At 35.4% G+C, this 11,862-nt stretch overlaps 1 protein-coding gene across 1 annotated transcript in view; it reads right to left on the bottom strand.

The window, feature by feature from the left end:
- LOC110116634 overlaps positions 1–8,662 on the bottom strand; it is a 29,893-nt gene extending 21,231 nt beyond the window's left edge. Inside the window, exons 1-7 of the mRNA XM_020850300.2 lie at positions 8,097–8,662; positions 6,949–7,101; positions 6,644–6,856; positions 6,441–6,530; positions 5,234–5,350; positions 4,251–4,520; positions 3,857–4,016 (exon numbers count right to left, since the gene is read on the bottom strand). Of these exons, the coding sequence (XP_020705959.1) occupies positions 3,857–4,016; positions 4,251–4,520; positions 5,234–5,350; positions 6,441–6,530; positions 6,644–6,856; positions 6,949–7,101; positions 8,097–8,489 (1,396 nt within the window). The 5' untranslated portion in view covers positions 8,490–8,662. The remainder of the gene's footprint in view (positions 1–3,856; positions 4,017–4,250; positions 4,521–5,233; positions 5,351–6,440; positions 6,531–6,643; positions 6,857–6,948; positions 7,102–8,096) is intronic.
- Between the last annotated feature and the right edge of the window lie 3,200 nt (positions 8,663–11,862).

The raw sequence follows: 11,862 nt of genomic DNA on the forward strand, positions 1-11,862 counted from the left end.
GCTGTGCAAATCAAAGAGAAATCTAAGGTGATCAAGGAGGAATATGAAGAAGAAGATGAATTGGTTGATTCAATTACAACTCCTACAAAAGCAAAAGTTTCTTCTGACCACGTTAAAACTCCTACAACGGAGAAGGTTGATGAAGCTCTGGAAGTGATATCCATAGAACTTAATATTGCTCCTATTGCTTGTGAAGCCATCTATGAGAGTGAACAAGTTCCTGCACGGGAAAAGAAGTGCGACAGTCTGGAAGGTGATCCCTTGATTATGGTTAAGGAACTTGGCGAGCTAAAGTGCAACAAGCAAGTTGACCTTGTGGGCAACCGGAGTGGTTTGAAAATCCTTGCAAATAACAGTCCGGAGTTGTACATGAGCAGTTGTGATGCTAACTCGACGGAGTCGAGTATTCTCACACCTAAGGAGAATGATGCGGACATCGGCATAAAGATTTGGCGCATCTATCACAGGAGGCGTCGTAAATCGACGGCTCTAATTTAAATTGTCATTTATGAGTTATTTTATGAATTTTAGCTCTTATTTTATGTTATTTCCTGTTTTACTCCTAGGTTAGCTTATTTGAGTGTTGTGGCCCAATGAGCAATTTTGTAATTTTGATTTTTCTCATATTGTGGCATATATATAGGGCCTTAAGCTATTGTAATAGGGATGAAGAATTGATATTAAAAATTGGTGTTCCACACTTGTGTTCTTTTTGAGAGAGGACGAAAGTGAGATTTCTATAGAGAGGAATCGGAGTCTTCATCAGCCGCAGGATGGGTCCGGGCTCGTGAATTGAAGTCCCTTGGAGAAGGGCAAAGCATCACCCGTCAATCTTCGGAAGAGCCCAAGGCTCGCGGTTTTTGTTATTTTCTCCCTTTCGTTTTTATCTCTTCTTTAAATTGTTTTTGTTCCATCGTTCTTCCTCCTCCCCATCTTCGTTTGGCCGTCGGATTCTAACCTCACCCGAAACCCCATCTTTTTCCCCCATGACGGTAATCTTCAATATCTTCATGACTTTCCATAATTCACCCTACGAGAAATTAGAAAGGATTTGATTCAAATTTGAAATTCAAATTTTGAATTTCAATTCTTTCCAAATTTGGAATTCTTATTTAGGAAAGTGTTATGCATGATTCAAATTTAAATTCAAAGAGTTTGGATTTAGTCATACCTTCCTAATACATTTTTCTTCTTTGAAAACTCCCCAAACCTTGCCCAAATCCCCTCCCCTCTCTCTCTACATGCCGCCGGCCACCATGGGGTTTTCCTCCCATTAATTCCTCAATTAAAGCATTAATGGAAGTTCCCCCCAATTTCAATCAAAACTGAAATTAAATTCAGATTTTGAAAATTCCTAAATTCAAATCAATGAGCCTTAAATTTCCACACTTATTACTCATTGGTTCTTGCTTGGCCGAAACCCCCTTCATGCCCCACCTCTTGATTTCTTTCCTAAAGCCTGACTTGGAATTAAAAAACAAACCCACCTCCAATTCCATACACAGCCGGCCCCCTCTCATTCATTAACTACAGCTATTTGGGAAAGAATTCCCAAATTTGAGAATTCCCAAAATCTCAGGGAATTAAAGCATCATTTAATTCCTTATCCCTCCACGTGAAATCCCTTCTAAAAGCTACCGGCCCTCTCTAAAGAAAAGAATTTGAATTTATTTCCCTAACTCATTTCACGGAATTAAGGAGTTGAATTCCCTCAACCTCCCTTGGATCCCGCCGCCCCTTCTCCTCTCTCTCTATCCCCATTCTCCTTTCCACCTCCACTTCCCTATTGGGCTTGATTTTCCAGCAACCAGAAATTTCAAGCCTTTAATTACTTCCCAAATCTAGGAGGGGAATAAGGAAATAATCCCCCTAGTTCTCCTCTCTCCCGTTAATTTGTCCAGAGATTCCCGCAGCAGTACAGGATTGCTGTCCAGATTTCTGAAAGCTGTTAAACTGCTGTCCAGCAGTTTTTCTGCAGCTCAACACTAACTGGCCAGCCCCAAAATTCTATCCGTTGCTGTCCAGACTTCTCCTAGTTGTTGTTCCACCTCTTGCTAAGAAGGTTTGGAACGTGAAATTACTGATCTGGAAGAGGAAAATTGCTGTCCACCATTCTTCTTCAGCCCTTGGAAGACCTCTAGCTGCTATGTTGGAATCAGAGTTGCTGTCCAAATAACCTTAGATCCTCTCTCCTTAGCAGAGCCATCCTACCCGTTCTACATCAATAACTCAAAAGAAAACTACTGTAAAACACAAAAACCCCATAATGAAAATAAAATAATTTAATTAATCCTAAATAAACCTTCCTAATTCTCTCCCAAATCTGAATTCAAATCAGTCATCTTTCCCTAAATAAACCTTCATAATTCCCTCCCAAATCCGAATACAAATCATCCCTCTTTTCCTAAATAAACCTTCCTAATTCCCTCCCAAATTTGAATTAAAATCAACCATCTTTCTCTAAATAAACCTTCATAATTCCCTCCAAACTTTGGGTTTCTATGGTAATTAATTAAAATTAGAATTAATCCCCTTTGAGCCCCCCTCTCTCCTTGCCCGCTACCCACACTAATGGGGCCCACAGGGCTCTTCCACCCACTAGCTAAACCAGCCCTCCTTGTCGGGGTCGGGTTGATTGGCTGGACTGGCTCAGCTTGTTCATCACATTCCCCTACTGTCTACTCCATGATAACGGCAACACATTATTCTCCCCAAATCAAATTATTGCTATTAAGCATAGCATCGTAGAGCCTATTAACTAGCCTTAATTGAAGATGTTCTCATGTGATAGAGAAGATTAATTAACCATAAGAGCTTTCTCCTCCAGCGAACCTCAACGCTAGATCTTGAAATTCACATTAGAGCATGAAATATCATAGTAGCGTCTAATCTAAAAAACTAATTAGTCTTCTAAAAATTTAACCCATAAAAATTATAATATAAAGAAGCTTTGTTTAAAATTGTGCAATAAGAGGCGCGCCTCTGCGCAATTTGACCAAAAAATGCCTCGAGGCTTACGCAATTCCTCACCTGGCAGAGGCGTACGCCATTAGAGCATGAAATATCATAGTAGCGTCTAATCTAAAAAACTAATTAGTCTTCTAAAAATTTAACCCATAAAAATTATAATATAAAGAAGACAATAGGGTATTCTCAAAAGCCCACAATCGTACATAAATAGACTTTTCTTGGGAGATAGTTGGGTCACAACAAAGATTGGGCCCTTGAAATGTGCATTGAAGGTTTGGTTTCACTTCATGTAGGACGGTTAGAAACATAAAAGTGACCAGGCCCAGGCTTGTGCAGGAGGCTTCATGTTTATTTTGGGCGATTTGCACAAGGCTTGGCTCGGAGGTTCCATATTAATCTTGGATGGTGTACCAACCTGCTAGTTTAGAGATCCAGTTCTATGATTGTAAGAGAAGATGATAATAATCTAAGGATGGCTAAAAATCACGCAAACAATGGAAAATCAATTGGACATAAGGTGGCAAGAACTAATGCCATTAAATTATGAAGGATCATATTTTCGAACGAGGGAATTTGTAGTAGACCCCTAGACAACAGTGAGCGTTACCCTACCTCTTTAAACTTTTGTACCCACTGCGCACTATTCAATTCTTTCTGACAAATAAGAAATACAGGTTCTGCCAAAATTTGATTTATTCGAATAACCATATAGTGAGCTTACAAATTTACAAAAAGTATTACAGGAACATATTATTCTGGAGCTGGTTGCAGGAGAATTGAAAACTTTAAAGTACAGCTAAATATCTCATGATGTTGCCAACATTGCTTGTGGGAAGGGGTGCTAAAGCATACAAAAACAACAAATGTGGGGATTAAAAATCGTTACCAATGCCAAATGTGCATATTCTTGGCGTTATGGGGCCTCTATTTTCTATACAAGTTTTAACAGCACGGCATATTGCACGTTCGTTCTCGACAGCACCATCAGTGACAAGAAAAACATATGGGACTGAGCCTTTCCTTGCATTAGATAATAAAGCCAGAGCCTGGAAACAAACAAGACTATTATAAGGGATGTACCATATTATATATGCTGGATTTAGCAGAATTTATCAAAAAAAAAATCAAAAGAAAAAAGATGCACATAAATGTAACATGAAATTTTTTTTTCTGTCAAACATGACAGACGCTTTCTAGTAGACGCAAACTAATTATTACTAATGATAGCTAAAAACACAACACCCAGATGGTAATTAAGTATGGAACAGAAAGACACATACCTCATTAAGTGGCTGCATCATATTTGTCCCGCCATGTGCTACAAAATTTTTGCTTATCCAATGTTTAGCATCTTCTAATTTGTCATCATTTGCTGGTTCCATATATGATGAAAGAGTGAAAGTTCTTTCATTGAAAGCTATTATGTTAAAATAATCTGCTGGAACAAGCTCTGAGAGGGCTAAAAACAGTGCATTCCTAACATGTTCAAGAACCTTCCCTTCCATGCTTCCACTTATATCGACAAGGAAAACTACTTCCTTTCTGAAGACCTTTTGCAGAAACCGAGTGAGACTTCAGATATTAAGCAACAAATTGCTAATTACAAAAGGTCATATTTGAAACTAAGATATTATTTGAATAACTTAATTAACAAAATTGTAATATTAAGTGCACGGGTAAAAAATTTTAGGTGCGTGCTGGTTACTGGCAAGAACATGCAGTATTAAACAAAAAAATAAAATAAAATATTCCCTATTGATCCATAAAAATAAGATGCCACCGAGTTAGATTCCTCTAAATCATTTGATAGTAAAAAATAAAATATTCGGAAATATAAAGCAGTCAGAAAAATATATTACAAGCTTAAAAAAATTGTTCGAAAAGGATGCCGCCATAAGAAGGTTTTGAAGTTTTAAAGTGAGCACCTTAAACATAACTTAGAAAAATGAATAAAAAATGAGAATCATAAAATCAACCTCAAATATTTGGGATATGGCTAATGATGATGGTGAAACATAACGGTAAAATATCAAAATAAGAATTCTTAAAGTTCTCCCATAATGTTTAAGATAGAAAGAATCGAGGTTGACAAAAAGAAAATTTAGTGATCGATAATGATCAGAATGATGCTGTTTAATTTGTGAAACTAGTGATTTCTAATTAAATATCCCTCTAATATCAGTGGGGTAATAGCCCATGATTATATGAAATTTAAAATTAGATTTACAAGTACATAAGACCAGAAGAGCGGAGTGGGAGATACCTTTCTTTTCTGATGATTTCCTGGATATAGGTAAAGGCAGAACATATTTGTCTGATCATAGTCTTGGAATGATGGTGTTTTTAAGAGTATGCCTCCATAAAAGTCTCTTGAGATGATCTGAAAAGATTTAAGATCCTTCTTTAAATAAAAAATGCTGAATAAGAAATTCAAATGCAGTTATGCTTTGGGGTACAAAATGTACTGGAGACCAGGAAAGAAAAAAAAAATTCTTCCTTGAATGATAGTTTAGGCATTCTCATCAAAATTAAATTAAAAATGATTCGTCTTTTTATGATAAAAATTAGAAGAAAAAAAAAGGAATTTAAATTTACTCCAAAGTGCCATAAGGCACGTAGAGGAATTATAGCAAAATAGGGATCTACAAAGAAAGAGAGATAAAATAAAAGGAAAAAAAATGCATAGTGAATCCTTAAGATGTTGATGTTGTTCCTCAAAACATTAAGTGATCAAATCCTCAAAGCAATAAACAAGGAAATCAAACAAGAGTTACACATATTTTTCATTGAACTCGTCATCATTTGATTTTATGAAGAATAAGTGGATTTCATAGAATTATTCTAACAACTAAATGTCTAGACAAAATCAAAGCTTATTACAATATAATCATCATGAAAAGGGAATAAAATTTGCTTCCAAACAAATTTAAAATCAAATACGATAGCAACAAAAACAAGCCTTTATCCAACTACATGTGATTTTTCTAGATCATCAACAATTGGTGAACAAATGATTGAATGCATCAATCAAGCTCCCTGGTAAGACTCCACCCACCTGAATTCTCTATAAGTAGTTGAGCTTTGACGTCATTGCATTTAATCTCAGCTAGGGAATCCTAATGGCCCTCTCTTCTCTTTCTCTATCTTAGATCAAACTACTTGATGATGCCCTTGTTGTGTGATTACAACTTTGATGTTATCTGTTATCCAATCGTTGTTGATAAAATTGATTTTCTTTGTATATTTGCATTTTAAATAGTTTATCCAGGATCGAAAAATTTGATGTGTACATGATTGAAGAATTTAATTTTCTGACGAGAAGGAACCACCATGATGACAAAACTTCAACAGCATATAAAAGTTTAGCTGGTGCTGCTACACTTATATGCATGGAAATTCTAATGAAAAGAGCCTGTCATAGACTCTTGGTGGATATAATAAATTGATGCAAAAGAAGACTAGAGTCATACACTATATGAGAAATCAAAATCTTTAGTTGACCAGTTTTCAACGTCTGCTTCATACAGGAATGATAACTTCCCTGCTTGCCGACCCTTTTCCTGGAGATAATGATAAGACATAAGCAACATGTCATTCAAATGCAAACATAATATAAATCGGTAAGAATACTTGTCTAAAAATGGAACTCAAACACTGTTTCAGAAGCATTCACCTTTAAAGCATGGCTTGCTTTCTTGATCATAACTTCATTTTCATTACAGATATTCACATTAAGCTGTATCTTTTCTCGTTTTGCAACTATTTTTGCAAACGGAGTTACAAACTCTGGAAAATTGAATGGAATGCTAATTGAGAAATGGCCATCTTTGTACAATAATTTCTGAGACCAACTGACAATAATGGATATATCACATCCTCCATCAACCTTAAGATGATAAAGGGCTTCAGTTAGATCAGAAGGAACCCAGGATCTTATGAAGCAGATGAGAAGAAAAGGAAGACCTAAAAACAACTTGCCTGAGGGATCGTTAAGGAAAAAAAGAGGGACTTCAAATATCCCGCGTGTTCATTATTTGGCAATTTCTCCATGCTTTGGCTACTGCCTCTCTCAATCAGCTGGGTAGAGTACGATCTTTTGGCAAAATTCACCTCTACACCTAGAATTGAACCCTGTTAGCAAACCATGATAGCTTGAGAAAAACCAGTAAGCTCTCCAAAGATAAGCAAGTAAGCAACTAATGAATCAGACCAAAGAAAAAGGGGAAACCTAGACAATGTGCCAAGCAAATGGAGCAATGAGTATTTCAAGCAAGCGAATGTTGAAAACGTATTTAACGAACAATTGTAGTTGGAGAACAACCAACTATCTATCCAAAAACAGAGAAAATAAATGAATCAGTCGGAGAAAGAAAAAAAAAGGAAGGCTGCAAAGCAAAAGGGGCCATAATTATCTCCAACAAGCAAATGCAGAACACTGAATGAACAAACAAATGACGGGTTTGCATTAACTTTAGTATTAATCAGTTTCTCATGATTAATTTATGAGATAACATTCGTTTCTGATTATCCCAACTTGTGGGACGAATCAGCCATCTGTAATCTGCTAAATCACTAGTGAAACTTTACAACTGGGCGAGGCCCCGTGGTTTTTTCCCTTTTGGGGTTTTCCACGTAAAAACCTTGGTGTTCACTTTCTCTTTTCTGTTTGTGTGTGAAATACTCATGCAACGCTAGGACGCGAATTTACAAACTCTACCGCCGCGTATATTCTCGCACGCAACAATAACAAAGTGCATAAACCGATGTTTCATTTATAAAACTTGTCTAATGGGCCAAACTATGAATCAGAAAATTCTTTTTAACAATGTTCTTGAAACATTTTAATTCAAAATGTGAAAAACTCAGTTAACTTTACTGATTACTTTACACGGGAATCAGCCCTACAGGCTACATCCAAATTATCATTCCGCCCACAAGCTTTTAGAAGGAAAATCCACCAAGTACACGACGCTTACATCATATAACTTGCTCAATTGTGATAGTCCTCATCATACAAGCAACGGCACATAATCATTCATTCTAACTGTATACGCCCTCTAGGAATCTATCTAACAAGTAGAAAAAGACTTTAAAAAACCTATAATCCCTAAGCTACGAGGAATTACCTGCTCTCCCATGGGGAGCACGAGCCGGCAGTCACATTTCCGGCTACTCATCACGCAGTGAACCCGCCACCGCCCGCGGACGGATACAAAAGCCGTGTCTAGGTAGCTATCCACCTCCATCGCAATCTCCTTCATCTGGAGAGGAATCAAAGCCGGCGGATCGCACCGTCCATACACGTGCGGCTGGTAGCTCGGAAAATCCGGGTTGTCCACGATCGCCGGATCGCCAATCACTGCATAGACCATCGGCGCTGAAGGAATCAGAGAAGTCGGCGAACTCTCCATCCCAACCGGCGGCCTAGGTGGCGCCACTGTGTACCGGTCCTTGCCGGAATACACCCGCTTAGCCAGCCTCAGCCCGTTCTCAACGGATTTCGTGAACTCCTCTTCCATGTCTCAGGTAGAAACGTAAGTATCCGACTAGCCGCGGAGAATAGGAGGAAGTGTGAAGGCTCGAGAACGAGAAATGCAGAGAAATCCCAGAAGAGGAGTACGAGCTACGAAATGGAAGGAATCCGATACCGACCGCCACACGCGACCGGGTTCTGCCCGTATTTAACGACGCTTCGTATACGGACGTTTGTAGAGAATAAGAGTTGGTTGTGGTTGGATAACAGCTATTTTGTTGCGGACTTGAAGTTGAAAAAATTGGGTCTTATGATAATTAGTAGTTTTTATGTAAGGGATTTATGTAAATATCACTAATTGTTTATGTATTAGTATATCTAAATTTAAAATTATATTTATTTACATAATTATAATATCTAAATTAGTTTTGTTTTGGACCTGTTATGATGAGCACACAATGATAAAGTTGCTTTGGATTAATTGTAAATTTGAAAGATATGTTGAATAGTGTGGGTGAGATTATGCTTTAGCCATCTGTTGAAATGAGTATAGATATAAGCATGATGAAGATATTGATAACTAATAAACTAGTTTTATTTATTAAAATAAGAATAGTGTAATGATTAGTGAAGCAATGTGTAACACCTATCACACTTTAACTCAAGTAATTAATTTAATTTTGCTAAAGTTCTTGCTTAATCTTAATCTAGTCATCAATTATGAGCTCTGTTGTATCTTGTAACTTCAAATAGGAGTAGGATTTGAATTCAAAAAGATGAAATTATGAGTGGCCATAGCACTATGGTGCTTGGAGAGGCGGTGTCATGGCATTGTCTTTTTTTTTTGTCCGGGGTAAGGATTTGAACAAGCACGCGGTGCTATATGGCATTGTCACGATGCTCGGCTCTTAGGTTTGAGGAACCTGAGAGCATCTGACATATTTTATTGGAGCGCAGCGGCACTGATGTGGTTGTCCCCACGAAGTCATGCAAAAATGAGCATTATTTATATATGTAAATATCTCAAATCATTTTCCACTCACCTATGACAATCACCTTGCCATAGAAGGAAGAGGAAAATGAGAGGGACAGAGAAAAGGGAGAGAGGGATTCAAAGGCCAAAACTTGGGATTCGTCTGTCGTGCCAGTTAAGGATTTTGTAAAGCACAAGATAAGCTTTTGAACACCTATCTATGATTTTAATTGCAATCATTTTATAAAAATTTATGAAAGAAAATATATTTTTTCTTGAGTTTTACAACATCTTCATCGTGTAACTTTTATGTTTCATTATGAATGTTTTGGCTATAAGAAGATGAATTTATACACATTAGTTTTCTCTACGCTGATCATTTCTATGCATAATGGATAAATAAGGTATTTTGGATTCTCATGGTAGTCCTATAAAATGCTTAAAATACTATTTTGAATATTCATTTGAAATTTTAATTGAAAAAAAAGCAATTAAGCTTTTGTACGGTCACTATGAATCATTGTAGTCAATTTGGTACTTCATGCATCGTTGCAAATACATATTAAAGTCATAAGTACATATTATTGTATTCAAATTACATAACTCATGGCATGACGTTAGAGGAGTTTTGATTTCTGAAATGTGATAAATATATTGTATGAGATGATACAAGGGTCATATAAATTTTGTTTTAGCCCCGTCTGCTTTTGTATGGATGTGTGATGAATTTTGGCCCCACTTAATGAAAGTTAGTGTGGGAGGTTATTATGTTCTATTATGTTATGCTCTCTTCTAACCCCACTTATTATACTAGTTTTATTGCCCGTGCACAAAGTGCACGTTGCTAGAATTTAATTAATAAATATATATTATAAGAAGATCGAATTATTTTATGAAAAAAATTAATAAAATTTGTGCTGCCCAATTGATAGTGACATTAAATGTATGCAAATAAAATTTTAAAAATAAAAATTTATCTTATGAAAATTTTAATTAGATTTTTTGATTAAAAAATAAAGTTATTAATTTTATCTTTTTAAACAATTCTAATTATCAATTATACTAATGAAAAGTTATATGTTCGTCTTAAAATTATCATATAGAAAATATATTAATATAATTTTATAATTCAACATTAAAATACATATTTTTTATGTAGTTAAATTATAAGAAGTAGAATCTAAACCCAAAAATAAAAAAAAAGACTCTAAATTGCTATTGATTTATCCACTATGTTGGTGATCATACTCCAATCAGTAGCTTCAAATACTAACATTATAAAATTAAAATAGCTTGATTATCATAATCATAAGTCTACCAACCAGTCACGGGCATAAGTCTACTAACCAGTTACGAAAAATAACAGTTGTTAAGTGAAAAAAAGGAAAAATCCAACATTATCACCCTATAAAGGCATCTTTTTATATAAATAATATGATTCATAAGCATCACTCAAATCAGAAGACTTTATATTTGTAAATCTGAATCAAGCTTGAAGTTAAATGGGCGCTTAGTCTTATCCATCTTTCTAAAAGTAACATATATCATACAAAATTAAAAAAAAAAATTGCATTACGAATTCAAGATTGATGTATAATTGAAAATGAGGTTAAATTATGAAACCTTTTGTAGGAAACTACAGGAATACAATGCTTAGCAAGATCATCTCCATTGCCATTTAAGACAAGCACAGACCTGAATATTTGATATTTGAAGTTAAGAATCTAGATGTTAAAAAATTATCTATTATCCATATAAGAGTTTATTGTATAACTTATTAAAAAATATTAAAATATGAAAAGGAAGAAAAATAATAGCTTATACTTACCCAACTGGAAGAGGAATTGAAGCTGATCCAATGAATTCACCCGGTCCAACAATTTCTAGCTTGTGTCCAAACATTATATTACACTCGCTTAAAAATGACACGATAGAAAATGGCCTTACAAAATCATGACTATCAATATGAGGCGGTATGCAATCACCAGGTTCATATATATTAATAATGCAACTATCACCACATTTAATAAAACTTCATTTAATATTAACGTCACTCGAAAATTTTTTACCCTAAAGTTTTCGTTTCCTATTCTTATTCTGCAGCTTTCCGTTTCTGTATTCTTGTTCTGCTTATATTCACTCGCCATTGTTTTCATATTTTTTAAAGTGAATATATTTCTTGATTTGTTCATAGCCTCAAACAATACTCAAATCGCAAATCACGCTGATTTCCTTGTTTCAGTTTGTACGTCTTCGTCTTCTTCTTCTTTCTTTCCGTGCATAAAAAGGAATCAGGCATTTTATCCAATTATCAATTTTCATATTTAATTAGGTTGGTTGTTGGTTTATGAAACTTGTTGTTGTTTTAGACTTTTTTTGTTAATGCCTTCTTACTCAATAATATTAGATTGCTATTTTTAATGCTAATTTTTATTCTTTTCTGGTT

The sequence above is a fragment of the Dendrobium catenatum genome, unplaced genomic scaffold (assembly GCF_001605985.2).
Source record: "Dendrobium catenatum unplaced genomic scaffold, ASM160598v2 fragScaff_scaffold_1378, whole genome shotgun sequence".
Classification (NCBI taxonomy): domain Eukaryota; kingdom Viridiplantae; phylum Streptophyta; class Magnoliopsida; order Asparagales; family Orchidaceae; genus Dendrobium; species Dendrobium catenatum.